This window comes from Pipra filicauda, unplaced genomic scaffold, assembly GCF_003945595.2.
Source record: "Pipra filicauda isolate LSUMZ 115617 unplaced genomic scaffold, ASM394559v2 scaffold336_size1087642_pilon, whole genome shotgun sequence".
NCBI lineage: Eukaryota > Metazoa > Chordata > Aves > Passeriformes > Pipridae > Pipra > Pipra filicauda.
Window position 1 is genome coordinate 789,377 of NW_024104461.1, and position 17,109 is coordinate 806,485.

General features: G+C 50.6%; 1 protein-coding gene across 2 annotated transcripts; it reads right to left on the reverse strand.

The window, feature by feature from the left end:
• Nucleotides 1-57: 57 nt before the first annotated feature.
• On the reverse strand, nucleotides 58-15,854 carry MEIOC (meiosis specific with coiled-coil domain). Of its 2 annotated transcripts, none has more exons than XM_027711952.2 (8): nucleotides 15,806-15,854; nucleotides 14,056-14,181; nucleotides 10,958-11,115; nucleotides 10,725-10,829; nucleotides 7,499-9,323; nucleotides 5,515-5,649; nucleotides 3,366-3,546; nucleotides 58-1,618 (listed from the first exon to the last, which is right to left on the reverse strand). In XM_027711952.2, the coding sequence occupies exons 1-8, from the start codon at nucleotides 15,809-15,811 to the stop codon at nucleotides 1,326-1,328; spliced, it is 2,829 nt and encodes a 942-aa protein (XP_027567753.1). In that variant the 5' UTR covers nucleotides 15,812-15,854; the 3' UTR covers nucleotides 58-1,325. The 2 variants fall into 2 exon arrangements, with proteins under 2 accessions (XP_027567753.1, XP_027567755.1); XM_027711954.2 differs by lacking the exon at nucleotides 58-1,618 and adding an exon at nucleotides 2,147-3,020.
• Nucleotides 15,855-17,109: the final 1,255 nt, after the last annotated feature.

Here is a 17,109-nt window from a genome sequence, read left to right on the forward strand (position 1 = left end):
GTAGCAGCTCAGGCTTGAGGAACCCGGCCTGGGAACACACTGACAGAACAAAAGCTCTTCAGCAAAAGTGAATTTATTTCCTACAGACGACTCCAGCCAGTACAGTCAGTTTTGCTTTAACATCAACACAGCCTGGGTTAAACTGAACAAACCCCAGTGCAGTGACTGCTATGAAGTTGTGCTTGTTCTGCCCCAAAACACTCACCCCGGCAGCGCTTCTGGTCATTGCAGTGATCACACGCTCACCCACCTTCTGCTGAGCCTTCCGCAGTCGCTTCTGTCACATCATCCAGTGGCAATTTATATGATGCCATCACCCCTTCTGCCCACCAGCATTCCCAGCACAGGAAGAACAGAGCCCTGGCAGTACCAGGCTGTCCAGGCACAGACAGCTCAGTGACTTTACCCCACGATGTCCCAAGGGTGGATCCTCCTCCTCCTCGAGCACACGGTGAATCAGCCACTCCTGTTCCTACAGACTGAGCTGCAGGAAGCACCGGTGCTGGGAGCTGCCCAAAGGCAGAGGGGAACAAAGAAGTCTAAAAGCCGACAATCAAATTTCAAACCAAACTAGTGAAAGACTAACTTCAAGAAAACCCAAGTTTCAGAACTTTGCGCTACCTCTTCCAAATTTAAATTCATTAAAAACAACGCTCATTATTGCAGCTGCTGCACAGCTCTGCAGGACAATCCTGTGTGCCTGTCGTAGTTTGATTAAGCTTAAATACTTTAAAACAGAGGTTCCTTTGTTCCCAAGAGCATGCCCAAATATCCGAACACATTCACTACATTCATGGTTTCACACAGCAATAATTGGTAATTTAGTGGAACCTGGTGCATATCTCCTTTCCCAAACATAGATTCTAAAATCTCAAGTTCATAAATATTTGTATTTTAAATATCTAATTTGACATGAATATTGGGTATTCTTAGCCTTTTTTCCTCCTGTTTCCAGGTTTTAGTTCGATAAGGAAACTGTAATACATTACAATGTGATCTGACACCAGTCTCACACCCCATCACGCCACAGTCTCTAAGAACCATTATTTAAAAACTTATTTCCAAAAGCAAAACTAAAAAGTTATCGGGAGAGTTGGACACCAGGGTTCACCCGCAGGAGATAAATAATATCTTGGCTGTTAATGAATTAGTGTGATTATTTTTTTAAGTTAACATTCACCAGTTTGGCTTTACAACAATCTGACCCTGCCTGTTAACAGCTTAACCTGAGAGCCCTTAAGGCAAATCCCACTTCTCGTCAAGATACAGTTTTAAATACGAACCTTAGCAGTTGAAACTTTGAAGCAACCAAAAGGAATCAGAGATTAGGAGGCGCTGGCGTCCCCTCTCTCGTACACCCCGCGCAGCAGGTCTGTGCAGGGCGCGGGGGCTCCCTCTGTGCCCACCTCCCTCAGCCCCCGCGGGGCCGGGGCCGCGCCTGCCGCGCTTTCCAGTCGCTTCTCCTCAGGCGGTGCCAGCTCCTGGGGGACTCTGTCCCGGGCCCGTTTTCCAGCGGAGGGTTTGGGCAGGGTCATCTGGAAGGCGCACCACAGCACGGTCCGGACCTTGCGCGTGGCCTGGCACAGCGCTCGGAGTGCCACGGCCAGAGCCAGCACCACTGCGGGGGAAACGGCCCTTTAGTGCTGCCACCCTGCTGGGGCTCCCTCAGCCCACACCTCGGGCCCTCCGAGCTCTGACCTTGCCTGGCTCTGTACAGGTGTGTAAGACTGCACCTGAATTTCTGTGGTTTGAGTGCTGAGGGTGCTGCAGCCCCTCCCGCTGCCCTGCACACCAGGGCTGGGGTGCTCTGTGCACACACACACTCGGGGCACAGGCGGGTCCTCCACCTGCCCTGCCAAGAAATCTCTGTGACAGGGGAAGGAGCAGCTTGTTTGGAGCACTGGGTGAAGCAGACAGGTCACGTTCTGTAAATGGGTGTTGTATCCCAGTGCTGTAAAGGGCCACGTGGGCAGTGGTCCCGTTATTCTGGCCCAGGTTGCCCAGAGAAGCTGTGGCTGTCTCAGCCCTGCAAGTGTCCAAGGCCAGGTTGGACGGGGCTTGGAGCAACCTGGTCAAGTGGAAGGTGTCCCTGCCCATGGCAGGGGGTGGAATGGGATGGGATTTAAGATCCCTTCCCACCCAAACCATCCTGTAATTCCATGATAGATGGAAGAGAAAGGTGCTGTGGGAACAGGGCTGGGCCAGGGAAGACCTGCTCCCAAACAAATCAAAACCATTAACAAGAAAGCTCTGCCAAAGTTCCCTCGAGGCTTTCCCAGACACACAGCAAATACAGTTACTGCATTCAATAATTTACTGTTTGAAAAATCCTCTCCAACTGCTGCCCCAGGCTCCCTCTCCTCCCTACTCCAACTCTTTCCCATACTATCCTGTTCCAAAGAGCTCACAGATCTGGTAGTGCCAGGTAAAGCCAGAGTCAATTATTTTCAAGGGCTTCAACACCCAAAAAAACCACCTTTCACCTTAACAAGTTCCATAATCTTCAGTCAAGGTAAACAGAAACAAGAATGATGGTGAACAGCTGAAAAAAAACTGCTGTGATTTATCTTTTGAGGTAAACTTGGGAATGACAGAACTGCATGGTGGGACACTCCAAAGAAGTAAAATAATCCCTGTAGTTCAGACGTGGAAAGGAAGGCAGAAGAGATCAGAGGACTCAAAAATGTCAGACAGCTTCTGACACAAGGCAGGAGGTCAGGGAGCAGGAATTTATCCTGACTCCCACCTACAGGACAAGGGAACCTGCCACTCTGCCTGTGCACTAGTGAGAGATTAGGCTGAGTATTTGGCTTATTTTGGATACCATTAAGAATGAAAACATTCTGACCAATGTATTTTTGTGTATCCGTCCAAAATATGATTTATATTTATGCCAGTCTATGACAGAACAAACTTGAAGAGGAAATCCATCTGTAACCCAAGGCCATCTCTGTCTCTTTGGGCAGATTCAGCATGGAAATACTAGGGAAGTTCTACACAAAGGCAGAGCTGAAGGGTTGCTGGGAACAGGAATATGAGGGACAGGGAGAAAAAAGAGGCAATAGCTTAATATCATCTCCAAACCCGGAGTGTGTTACCAAAAAAACCCACTAATTTCTACTCCTTGCTAGTTCATTAACTGAATAAACACACTCTAAAGTGATTTAACCCATTTATCTCTAAACCCCAGTTTCAGTGTCCCCTCAAATCCTCATCCAAACCCCACCCAGTCTGCCTTTGGCAAAGCTCCAACACTGAAAAATAAACTAAAACTTGAATACAATCCCCCTCCCTTATTTTTTACAGCCTTGCACCATGTGCACAACTTCCCAGGTACCTTCCAAACGCACACCAGCCCAGCTCACCTCTCTCGTCCTGGCAGCGGGGCGGGCCGTGCCGCTGCCGGTTGGAAGGGTTCACAATCTCATCCTTTCTCCGGGCCTGCACCACATGGATGGACTCCAGGTGTTTGTCCAGAGCAGTGGAGATGTTGGCATGGAGGGGGGAACTGCGAAGACGCTCCATCTTCCCCAGTAAGGTCACAACCTGACCGACAGTGCACACGTTACAGGAGGTCACACCGTGCTCACCTACACTTACCAGGAAACTCACTAATTAAAGACGAGGTTAATGATAACCATTATTTTCCTTTGAAACAGTTCATAAAGTTATAGCTGAAGCAATTTTAAGTTCTTACCCTGGATTTGTTCATCTCCAAACCTGAAGCTGCAGCACAACAGCAAGGCTACAATACCCCCACACGAGGACCCCCAGCCCACTGGTTAATACAGATCTGTGCAGCTTTGAGACATCCCTGGAACAGGAGGTGGTTCCATGACAACATGCATTTCCCTGAATCCAGAGCACTGGGGTCCTCCCTTCCTGCAGCACTGCTGCAATTCCTGGGTGATCCCCTTGTGCTGTGCAGGGCAGCTGGACTGGGAAAGGGAAGGCTGCTGTGGAACCACACGTGTGGGCTGGCTTTTGGGATGAACTCTCAGCACTAAAGGAGCTGAGCACAAACATTCAGGTTTCTTTGCTCCACTGAAAATCTGCATCTTTGCTGTCTTGTTTATCCTACACCAGTCACATCACTGGGTTTCCCCATGGTGAGTGACTGCTCAGCCACGTTCCCAGAGCACTGAGAACCTGGTCAGTGCTTTGCAGAAAGAGGTAAGACTAAAAATCCCCAAGTGGTAATATTCCTTGGGCCATGGCTACACTTGATTGCCTAAAGTAACCAAAGTAAAGGGTGTGATCTCCAAGAGAATTTAACTGGATGCTCCACACCACGAAGAGTTAATCCCAGATTGAGACTCAGCTTCCACTCCAACTTTTGTTCCTCTCTGACCATCACTGAGCTGTCTGATGTTAGAACCCAGGTTCAATAGCCCCACTATGCTTTTGAGCATCCTTAAAACTACTTCTCAGTTGCCAACAGTTGCTAACAAGAATTTGAGATTCTATACCCTGAAGTTTGGTTTCTCAAATGGCTACAGAGGAGGGAGTCCTGTTTTAGAGGCAGGTTTAAGGTACCAGGGCAAGGACAGGCAAGCCTTCTAAATGTGGAACCTTCTCAACCCTGTTCTTTTGAGATGGAGTTTTAAAGGTCTTTGCCTGTGCTCTCCCTGCTGGGTGAACACCCCTGACTGTGAGCAGACACAGCCCCGTGGATTATTCCACCTGTGTGAGGCCGGTAGGACATCCTGCTGCTCACCCCTGCTGCCTCCAAATCCAGCATTTCCCAGAACCCTTTCAGCCCACAGCCCCTGGCAGGGACAGCTCTTGTCTCTGCTTCTTCTCCTGCAGCACCAGCACCCTGGCTCTGGCTCTGGGCCTCAGGAGGGGCACAGCAGCCCCTCAGCACCCTGCTGGCAGCTCAGGGTTTGTGCTCATTCCCTGCAGAACCCTGCCAGCTGCTGCCTCCCCAGGGCTGCACAGAGCCACTGCAGCTCAGCAGACCCCAGTCACACTTGCCCTACAGGTTATGGCTCTCTGGATTAAGCAGTAAACTAATAGAGAAATTCAGGCTGAAATTGCATCAAATAACCATTCTGCATTAAAAAATAACAGAATCTCAAGCAAATATATATCAAAGTCTTTCAAACATTAATTAAACTTGCTTTCCCCCACAAATACCTCCTCCAACCCAGTGCCTACAAATCCACAGTGAACACCTCCCTGCTGAGCTCTGAGAATGCAGCACATCTGAGAGCTGTGCAGGCACAGGCTCCAGGGCTGGGTGCTGGCACCACGTGCAGCTCTTGCAGCAGAACCCACATCCTCTGGGCACGTGGGGATGTAACCCTGAGCCTCAGCCCTCCGAGGCTCCCTGGTAACAGCACAGGGATCCTGGAGCTGCAGAAACTCCAGCAGGATCTGCTGAAATGTTATTCCCTGCACAGAACAAAGCTATTTTGGGAAAAGCTGCTCTGATCATCTTGCCTATCTCACACTGTACTCTAAGTTCTGTAGGATAAGTTCGATAATTTTTTTTTTAGTCCTACAACTCACTCTGGCTTGTTCCCGTAGCTGATCCACAATTAAGCGATCGACTCTTGATGGATTTGATGTCAGTCTTGGAATTGGAATGTTGTTAGTACTGGAAACCTTTTTCCCTTGGAAATTCTTAGCAAGAGCTGATTCAGTCTGCAGGAAAACAAAAGAACAACTCCCTCAGAATGTACGTGCAGCATGTGCTTTATTACAGAAACAAGAAAAAATATCAGATATTCCATTTCTTCCCCTCAGGGTTTTGGATTTTTTTAAAGGAGATAATGAGGATTCAGGCATTTGGGATTTAACCCTTTGGTGAGACAATCACCTGCTTTAAGTGAACAACTGCTTTACTCAAAGCAGTGCAACTAAAGCAATCATGCCAACACACCGTGTTCCAGCAGTGCTATGTCTGCTCACTCTGACTACAGCCTGTACTGGTTTTGCCTGGAAATAAAATGGAGGCAAGTCAGAATTACAGGGAAAAAAAATGACCAAACAGATGTGGATCTCACACATAAATTAAAACTGTCTCAGTCAGCAATTTACCTAATTTTGTAAAGATTACTTAAACTGCAGAAAGATTTTTTTTCTGAGCACCCTGGTCTAGTGGAAGGTGTCCCTGACCAGGGCAGGGTGGTGGAACTGGATGGCCTTTAAGGTCTCTTCCAACCCAAACCATCAGAAAATTACTCTGAAACCTGATTGCAAGGCTTCAAATGTCAGTCTCTCTGACTCCCTTGTTATGTCACTCTGAAACATCCATCACAACATCTAATTAGCTAAATCTGCTTTAAAATTGCATTTCTTGGGTGGTTTCATAGTGGTTCACTATTTACAAGAGCATGGAGTGCCAAGACAAGGGGCGATGGCTTCACACTGAGAGAGAGTAGGTTTAGATTAGAAAAAATATTCCCTGTGAGGGTGGGGAGGCCCTGGCACAGGTTGCCCAGAGAAGCTGTGGCTGTCCCAGTCCTGGAAGTGTCCAAGGCCAGGTTGGAGAGGGCTTGGAGCAACCTGGGCTGGTGGAAGGTGTCCCTGCCCACGGCAGGGGGTGGCACTGGATGGGCTTTAAGGTCCTTTCCAACCCAAACCATCTGGTGGTTCTATGCCAAAACTGCAGCTGAATTTTCCCCACCATCCCCTGGCCATGCACATGCCAACTGCTCCTCCCCTGCACTTTTCCATGCACCCCAGACATCATCTCCCCTCCTCAAGCTGGGCTCACTCTCCCCCAGCCCCTCTATTCAAAACAACCATTGGCTTTTCTCAGGAACCACTTCAGCAAAACCCCCCTGTGTTACATCCCCTTGAAATTAGGTTTCTTTGGGGGGCTGGCACAGGAGAGCTCCCCAAGGCCCCACTACTGCCAGGTAACATTTGGCCCAGCTTCCCCCACAGACAGTCCCATGTACTGAAATTCAAATCCCATCCAACTGGTGAAATGAGGACAAGTTTTCCTACTGCTGCTGACCAAAAAGGGCAATTGCTTTTAGCAGGGCTTCACACAGCACTACCTGAGCCTTTTAGTTCAAGGGTTTCAACTGAATGACTCTTTCTTCAGCTTCTGTTTCTGGGGGAAAAAAAGAGCCCCTTCACAAACACCTTAGATTTAAACCTTCAGGGAAACAGAAGGTGAGAACTCATTGTAGCACCTAAGAAATCGAATGGAAAGAAACTGTATTTACTGTATTAATAAATCAGGTGTAACATATCTTTGTTACTCATGGACACGCCTTCCCCAGCCCCAACCCTGAGACTGGAAAAGCCCCTGAATTCCTGCTTTAAGTGCAACGTTCCATACAATGTTAGTTACGCTCCCAGCAGGCTACAAACCTCCACACCCTCCCTTTTCAGTCCCAAACATACAGGGAAGCAAACTTGTAACTTTGAAGCCCCGTTAAACATTTCAACTCCCAACAGCACAACCACCTGCGACTGCACTAAGCAGGATGACATCTACATCAAATCTGTGATGTTAATTTAGTTTGGGATTTTTTACCTTCTTCCTTTCCTTCTCCAAAGCTCTCCACTGCTCATAGCACTCCTCCAGCCTCACGTGCAGCTCGCTGGCAGGGCCACTGCGGTTCTTCACTTGCTTCTGAAATCCAAATGCTGACACGAAACCAGAGAGAGCACTGTCACTGTACATCTTGTCTGTGAAACAGGGATAGAGGCGTTTGAGGTCATCTTGGGAGAACAAGGTGTGAGGCTCCACCAGAGGCACCACGGAATGGCCCAGGAGGTGAGCGGATCTCACAGGGAACGTGCCAGAACCCAGCTGCCGGTTCCGCCTGAAGTCTCCCACCACGCAGCTGGGAATGCCTGGAGCCTGCATGCTGCTGCCAGGATTGATGGCATTGCTGTCCCCGCTCCCTGCCCTGAGATGAAGCTGCCCCTGAGACTCCAAGAGCTCTTGGTACATGTCTTGCAACACCCCATCTGCCTGGTTCTGTCCTTCCAGGTCACAGTGCTCGCTCTGCGGCTTCAGCTGGAAACGCTGTTTGTTCAGATTGTCAATGATCCCAAACTGCTGAGCCAAGTAACTGTCACAGAATCCATTTGGCTGCTTCAGCTTCTTCTCACTGAGGTACTCGATGAGGTTCTCTTCTCCACCCCTAACCAGGGCTTCCACACACGCAGCCGCCCGAGCTCGTTCCGCAGCACTGTAACCCAAGTCGAGGCCGGAGAGAAATGGGTTGTCTTGACAGTACTTGTGAAGTAAATTACAATTTAAAGGCAAATTTGAAGATGGCAACTGAAAAACATCATTAGAATGACTGGAGCTTTTTGGAAATGCAGGTGACTGATTATTCACTTTCAACAAAGGACTTGGATTCTGGAAGGGGCTGGAAGCAGCGGGTTTGGTTTGGATGTTCATCCACGCTGGCCTCGCACTAGAGCCTGCTGAAGGCACTGCTGCATTGGGCAACAGTGAGAGTGATTTATAGAATTCAGGATTCTGAAGATCGGCCTTGGAAAACTGCTGCTTTTCCATACCATTATTCCCTGGACAAGCTGCAAAAGACTTTAGTCCATATTCAATTTTTTGCCCAAAATCAGTGCTGAAGGAAGGTTCGTTTGCAAACTGTTTTTCTGATACAAGTCCTACAGACTTGGGAAATGTAAAGTCATGCTGATCTGAAATTGTATCTTCAAATTTTTTCTGAGTTCCTGATTTAACTTGAAATAATTTAGCATAGGGCTCTGCATCCAGAGATGGTGCCTCGGGGGTTCCATTTACCACCTTTCTATTTTCTTGGAGGCTACAACTGGTGCTCTTGTTGGGCTTTGCCTTACCAGCATGAGAATATTCAGTGTATCTGCTATAATCTGTGCTTTCACTGTATCTGTGACACTGTGGAAGGAATGTTTCTGCCCGCTTTGGGTGCACCTGTGCGTCTGCTCCCTTGGGACACATCTTCTCCCTTCCGTAAGAATAAGCATCAGCTCCTGAGTCTTTGATTGCTTCTGAGTACCCAGCCTGGGGTAAAAAGGTGTTTTTCAGGTAGGGGTAGTTCTGATACACAGGAGTTGTCTTCACACCCTCGTTACTCTGCATGTTGGCCCGCTCACCCCTGGGAGGGTACAGGCTCTGCTCTTCCAGCTCCACGCCGGCAAAGCCGCGGTAACAGTCGTCTGCTTTCTGCTGGGACACCAGGCTGGCACTGGCCAGGAACTGCTTGTCAGCAGCAGGGACAGACTCACTGCTGTAGAAGCCCTGCTGTGGGACAGCTGCAGCACGCCTGCTTTCTGCCAGCAGGTCGTGGTGGTCCATTCTGCTCGCATTCACTGGCCATACCGACTTCAGGGTGGGAGGGCAACTCCTTGGGAAACAAGAAATGCACAGTTAGAGTCCACCCCGTGGTGCTGCTCTTCATTCCCAAACACAAAAGGAGGCTTAAGAACCCAGTTCCTCCCTAATTGTTCCAAGATGTCTGACTTCAACTTTCACCCATTCCTGTCCTCTCCAGTTTCCCTCACCCAGCTGAGAAAACTGATTCTGCCTTGTGAAAACCCACCCCCACAGCTCAGGAGCTATGGCCACACCTTTAAGCTGCAAGAGATGTGTACAGACCAAATCAGGGTCCATCAGTGCTGTCAGGAGAGTTACTGTCCATCCCCACCGAAATCCTCCTGGTTCAGCACCAAGTTCAGGTAACCAAACTGCCCTCAGCCTTCCCAAGCCATGTCCCAGCACTCCAGAGAAAGCTTCTCTCTCACCTCACTTGTGCCTTACACTGGCCTGCACTGCTTCCTGCAGGTAGAGCCAGGGGCAGCATCTCAGCACACTTCCCCTCCTTCCACCAATCACCAGGAATCAACCAGGACAATCTATCCCTCACTGACAAGGAAAACTGTAAACAGACTAAGTAAAAGGGAAATTGTGCCTGGAAGTCACTGCAGGCCAAATCTGGGAGTACTGAAAACAGAATTCCAGCCCTGCCTGACCAAAGCAAAGGAATTACTGAGTTATCTCATGACCAAGATTGACTCTCTGAAGTTTTCCCTAATTCCAGCCACATATAGAAATCCCTGGAATTGTTTGGGAAGACAGAAAGAAAAAGCAGTGCCTGCATTGGGAACCTGAGAGTTGGGTTCCCTCTCTTGCCTCTTAGATGTGGAAAAGACAGGAAACTCTGAAAATATCTTGGGGATGCTGGACCTGCATCCTTCTGTGTCATGTGGTTATGTCTATCTAATTGTCCCTCCTGGTGCAGGAATATAGGCAAAATAAACCTGACATTTAGATATGCAAATATTGCTTAGGTAGCACGAACTGCAAGAAACATTCATTTTGCATGGAATTCTCCCCTGCCATTTCAGGAAAGTGTGAAGGAGTCTGATTTGTGTATTCTTTCTGTGAATTGACATTAATTAAGACAGAAACCTCAAGCCTGAATTCAGTCTTGATTTAAAAGACAAGAGGCCAAGGCATACATCCAAGGGATTTATTTGAATACAGCATGTCCACAACACTCGTTATTTTAAAAATGCCAATTAACAAGTTCTGTAAACACCAGAGAGCCAGAAGCTGCCACGCAATCTGAGTGCCTGGAGAAAAGACTGCAAGGATCCCAAGCGAAACGTTGGAAGGAAAGGGAAGGAAGGGGAAGCACGAGGTCTGGGCAGCAGCAGATGTGAAGCCAATTAATGAGCACAGTGATATCAGGGAGGGGAGTTCCTGTCAGAGAACACCTCAGCAGCAGCACCTGCACCACACTCACCCCTCAGCAAAGCACGGCTGTGGTTTGTCTTGTTCTTCCAGGATGTTTGACACGAGTCCATATAAATCTGTTTCACTGCCATAATCGTTCCTTTCGGGCTGAATCCTGAAAACCAAGTGGGTATTAATTAAAACAATTCCTTCATTCAAAGGATTTCCTAAGTTAAATTAAACAAACAAATCTAATCCCTCTACTCCACCAACACACACACACTCCCTGCCGAGGATGACTACCTGGGCTTCAGGTTAATCTGAGGAGCGGAGGGCTGCTTGCTGTCATCTGCACATGTAGACCAGGGGGGGTACAAGAGGGAAGGGTCCATGGGTGCAGAGTACTCTGATGTTGAAAGGGAAGAGCTGTAGGTCTGAGGTAACTCCACATTTTCTTCATTCTGCATTTAATGTAAATAAAAGCACTGATTTAGTATTAAACACATCAAGCTGTCATTTTGTCGTTCTATGCGGTTATAACCAGGTTCTTGGAGGAACCAGCACATGAGAACCAAGATCCACACACTGGGAACACAAAAAATAAGCAGAATTACCTGTATCTTTAAGTAGGATTCTCTGAATCTTTAAGCAGAATTCTCTGTCCCTCCCTTTGCTCTCTGTGGCAGATGGAAGCTGATGGCATCATTCTCACCTTTAACCCCTCTTCTGAATACAAACACATGTTCTCAGGTGTGTTAAACAGCTGTTGCTTTAATGCTTATGGAAAGCTTTTGTATTTCTGTCCTGCTTGGCAATGGTTTGAGAAGATGTGGCCCTGGAGCTGCAGCTCACACCTCTGGCACTCAGCCTTGGCTTCCGTGTGTCCTGAGCTGAGCTGGCTTGAAACTGAGGAGGGGGCACCTCCCCAGACCACCTCCAGAGAGCCCCAAAGAGGCCCAGGCAGGCACAGCACTGGTTCAGGAAGGGCAGGTCCTGTCTGACCAACCTGATTTCCTTTTATGTTCAGGTGGTGGATGAGGGGAAGGCTCTGGACGTGTCTACCTGGACTTCAGCAAAGCCTTGGACACCATCTCCCATGGCACACTCCTGGAAAAGCTGCAGCCACGGCTTGGACAGGGGCACTCTGTGCTGGGTTAGGAACTGGCTGGAGGGCCGGGCCCAGAGGGTGGTGGGAATGGTGCTGCATCCAGGTGGGATCCGGTCACCAGTGGTGTCCACAGGGATTGGTGTTGGGCCCAGTTCTGTTTAATCTTTATCAATGATCTGTATGAGAGGATTGAGTGAACCATCAGCAAATTTACAGATGACACCAAGCTGGGGGGGAGTGTTGATCTGCTGGAAGGCAGGAGGGCTCTGCAGAGGGACCTGGACAGGCTGGATCCATGGGCTGATTCCAAGGGGATGAGGTTCAACCAGGCCGAGTGCCGGGTCCTGCACTTTGGCCACAACAACCCCCTGCAGTTCCAGGCTGGGACAGAGTGGCTGGAGAGCAGCCAGGCAGGAAGGGAGCTGGGAATGTGGATTGGTAGGAAGCTGAACAGGAGCCAGAGTGTGCCCAGGGGGACAAGAAGGCCAATGGATCCCGGCCTGGCTCAGGAACAGTGTGGCAGCAGGAGCAGGGAAGTGATCCTTCCCCTGTACTCAGTGCTGGTGAGGCCACACCTTGAGTACTGTGTCCAGTTCTGGGCCCTCAGCTCAGGAAGGACATGGAGGGGCTGGAGCAGGTGCAGAGAAGAGCAACGAGGCTGGGGAAGGGACTGGAGCCCAAGTGCTGTGAGGAGAGGCTGAGGGAGCTGGGGGGGCTCAGCCTGGAGAGGAGAAGGCTCAGGGGAGACCTCCTCACTCTCTGCAACTCCCTGACAGGAGGGGGGAGCCGGGGGGGGGCTGGTCTCCTCTCCCAGGAAGCAGCAGTAGGACAAGAGGGTTCAGTCTTAAGTTGTGCCAGGGGAGGTTTAGGTTGGATATTAGGAAGAAATTTTTTACAGAGAGCAATCAGCCATTGGAATGGGCTGCCCAGGGAAGGGATGGATTCACCATCCCTGGAGGCTTTTAAGATGAGGCTGGATGTGGCACTTAGTGCCATGGTCTGGGAACCACTAGATCCAGGCGGGGTTGGATCAAGGGTTGGACTTGATCTCGGAGGTCTTTTCCAACTCCGTTGATTCTATGAAGTGTTGCCTAAGGCTGTGCAGGCTCAGGGACTCTGCATTAGGTAGGCAGGAGCTCTGGATTAGGTAGGCAGGTTTATGTAAACCTTAGTGTATAAATTCTCTCGCTTTTTACTCCTCAGTGTGCTTCATTTTTGGAAACATTCCACCTTGCACCCTGTGCAGAATGAACAATGTCTCCCTTCTCAACCTGACTCATTTTCTGCGTTTAGAGAGTTCCTAAAATTGTCAACACTGTCAGCCTAAAACATCTGCTCCTGTTTCTAACAGATGATCCCTGACAGGGGTCAGGAGAAATCTCCTTTCTCCCCATCATGACAGGTTATTTAAGCTACTGAAGAAAACTTACAGCCAATTCTTTTCTTGAGGAAAGGTTCCCGATTAGGTGAAAAAGAGTATTTGCCTGTTTGGTTTAAACACAATTGGCCTTCTTAGCTCTTAGTAAGTGAAAAAATTAATTAATGGTGCTTTTGCAGGGTTGAATGTTAAAGACACATGATATGCTCCCTCGTGGAGCAGAGTAGTCTGGCAGCAACAGGAAGCCTCCCACAAAGCCAGGTTTCATCCCAATAAGGCTTTCTGCCTAACCACAGACACACGTCTCTGCCACACATCTGGGTTCCCCATGTCTGTAAGCACAAAAAGGTGCCCAATTGCTGGGTGAAACCACAAAACCCTGGATGGACTAAGTACCAGGTCTGGTCTTGAAGGTGGTGGGAATGAATTTTCATTTGAGTCTTCTACCTCAGTGTAAGTTTATGGCTATTAAAGGCAAAAATTCCAAGAGAGATCTGATTTCTTTAACTGTCCTGGCACTTTCTACTGGTCAGACTAAGAACACTTGAACTCCACACCTGTCATGTGCCACAGAAATATCTGTGGAAATAGCTAAGGTTCTTCTTATGGACTTCCCAGTTTTCCTAAAACTTTGCTCCTCACTTTGTCTACAACTGTTTATGCCAACAGAAAAACAAAGAACACAGTGAAATACTAATCTACAAACCCTATTGCTCCACCTCTGACTGCACCAGAAAAGCCACTGTCCCCTCTGGTGAACGTTACAGCCATGGAGGTTTATCACCCTTAAATCAAACGCGGTGATTTACGTTCACCAGAACAAGCAACTGCTTTAGAAACACATTTTGCCTATTTCATTTACAAGCAACCCAAACTCTCACAGAGACACAAAGAAGAACCCAGAGCCAACTGGACCTGTGATTTGTAGCAGCCATAGAGCGAGCCTGAGCCCGGCATTCCGGCGCCGAACACGTCCGTGGGCCTCCCGCCGGCTTCCGCGCTGCCCCAGCAGCGGCTGCCACCTCGGAACGCCACGCTGGGCTGCAGGACAGGAAAGGGCACAGGGACATCAGCATACACTGGGACATCATTATCCATACAAACCGTACACAGAGCTGAGAGCTGTGGATTTCAAACCAATGTTAATTGCTTTGACACTTTTATTTACCGGTGGATTCTGTTCCATCGGAGTTTTCGAGGAATCAGCTCTATGTATTGATGTGAAACACTTCCATGTTTACTCTTAAAGAAGAGCTGAACCCACCAAAGCACAAGAAATTCAAAAGGTGTTCAGAGATCAAGAGGAAACCTGCACTCTCCCTGTTTGCACAAGCTGAGCTTCCCAGCATCAGAGCCACCACAAAGGAACATCAGCCACAGGAGAAGGAGAATGCTCATGGAATCATGGAATGGTTTGGGTTGGAAGGGACCTTAAAGCTCATCCAGTCCAACCCTTTGCCATGGGCAGGGAACCCTTTGACCAACGGTAGCAGAGTCATCATTCAGCCTTCCACACATTCCTGGGCACCTCTGGTCCTTCCATCACTGCTCCCGTCACATTGTTTACGTGGCTTGCAGGCAGGGGGGTGCATTTCCACATGTCATGAGCTAAAACTTTGCTATAATACACACACTGGGAGCTGTGGTGGAAATCTGCTCCCTTCTGGAACTATGGGAGAAACAACTCCCACCTGAGAGACCCCCCTGCCCATCACCCCCTGCAAGAGCCAGAAACCATGGGCCAGCAGGAGCAAGGAATGGGAACAAACAAAAACTGAGGGGTCTCCTTCCCTTCTCCAGAGGGTGAGGTACACTACAGAAACTTGCACTGGCTGGCTAAGAACCCCTCTAGCTAACAAATACAAAAGTGACGTTATTGGCATCACATTACCACAGCAGCTCATTTGGAATGATTATTAAATTCAGAAAAAGTCAAGGTTTCACAGGGTTAGGGTTCTGAAGTGTTCCGAGTAAGCTCTGTACTCTAAAACCACCTTCTTCCACAGGTCCCTGAGGATGCACCAAACCTCTGTGACCTACAACATGATCTTCATTCACAACACAGTCAACTATGTAGTTTTCTGTGTTTTTGAGGCACATTTTCCAAACCCACGAACACACAGAGCCAGTGTTGGGCTCAGCCCACGGCCTGGGCTCATCCGGCCTTGTTTTCCCCTCAGGGCCCCTTGTTCACAGCCACACCCATCACTCATGCTTTGTGACCCCACAGAACACGGGAGAACCCTCAGAATCAGAGACTCAACCAGGCTGGAAAAGACCCCTGAGACCATCACATCCAACCTTTCACCCACCACCACCTCGTCTACAGGTCCCTGCGACACCCTCAAATCCAAACTTCTCCCCATTTTCCCCACATGGGTGTTTTTCAGAACGCTCAGAGAGGGGGGTTTCCCACAGGCTTGAGCTCTGTCTCACACGCCTGGCAGGGCGCCGGGGCCTCGACCCCGGAGGGGGCGGCGTGGCTCAGACACTGATGAGGGGCGGGCACGATCCTGGCCGGGCTTCGGGGTCCCCTCAGCGGGGGCGGAGCCGGGACAGCTCCGGCGGGTGTGTGACGGGCGGAGCCGCAGAGCCCGTCCCGTCCCCTTCCGTTCCCTGTCCCTGTCCCTGTCGCTGTCCCTGTCTCCCTGTCCCATTCCCTCACCTCCATGGCTCTCCGGACGCGCGCCCCGCGCGGGGCCGCCCTGAGGGGACTTCGGGCGGTTGCCCTCGCGCAGGCCTAACGGCCGCCCCTCCCCGCCCCGCGCCCCCATTGGCCGCCGCCCTGGCCCCCACCCAATCGGCGGCCTCGCGGCCGCCGCGCGCACCCCCGCGCCACGTGACCCCGCTCGGATCTCCACGCGGATCTGCCCTCGCCGAGAGAGAGGCGGCGGCCGCGATTGGCCGCGCCCGCCGGCGCGCAGCCAATGGGGATACGGCTGGCTCGCGCCGCCCGCCAATGAGAGGCCGCGGGGGCGAAGGTTCGCCCGGAAACAGCGGGGCCGGGAAAGGCGAGCCCTGAGGGAGCGGCCGCCGGAGACGGAGAGGGGAGCGGGGCTGAGGGGCCGCGGGGATGGCACCCCAAAACACTGCCAGCACCCCCAAAACACTGCCAGCACCCCCAAAACACTGCCAGCACCCCCAAAACACAACACTGCCAGCACCCCCAAAAACACTGCCAGCACCCCCAAAACACTAACACTGCCAGCACCCCCAAAAACACTGCCAGCACCCCCAAAACACTGCCAGCACCCCCAAAACACTGCCAGGCACCCCAAAACTGTCAGTCACCCCCAAAAACACTACCAGGCACCCCCCAAAACCTCGGCAGCCCTCAAAACCCTGACACCCCCAAAACCCTGGCACCCCCCAAAACCCTGGCACCCCCCAAAACACTGGCACCCCCCAAAACACTGGCACCACTCCAGACTTTATCACTCCCCCACACCCTGTCACCCTCCCCCTAGGCCATGTCACTCCCCCAAACCCCTGTCACTCCTCCGGACTTTGTCACTTACCAGAACCCCATTACTCCCCCAAAACCCTGTCACTCCCCTAGATTTTGTCACCCTGCCAGACCCTGTCATCTCTTTGGATTTTGTCACTCCCCAGACCCTGCCACCCCCAAGACCCTGTCACCCCTCTGGACCCCATCACTGCCCCAGGCCCTGTCACCCCCCCAGACCCTGTCACCCCTGCAGATTTTGTCACTCCTCCAGACAACATCACTCCTCCAGACCCTGTCACCCCCCTGGATTTTGTCACTCCCCCAGACCTTGTCACTCTCCCAGATCTTGTCACTCCTCCAGACCCTGTCACCCCTCTGGATTTTGTCACCCCCCCAGGCCCCTAGATCCCCAGATCTTGTCACCCCTCCAGACCCTGCCCCTCCTCTGACCCTGTCACCCCTCTGGATTTTGTCACCCCCCAGACCCAGACCCCGTCACTCCCCTGACCCTGTCACCCCCC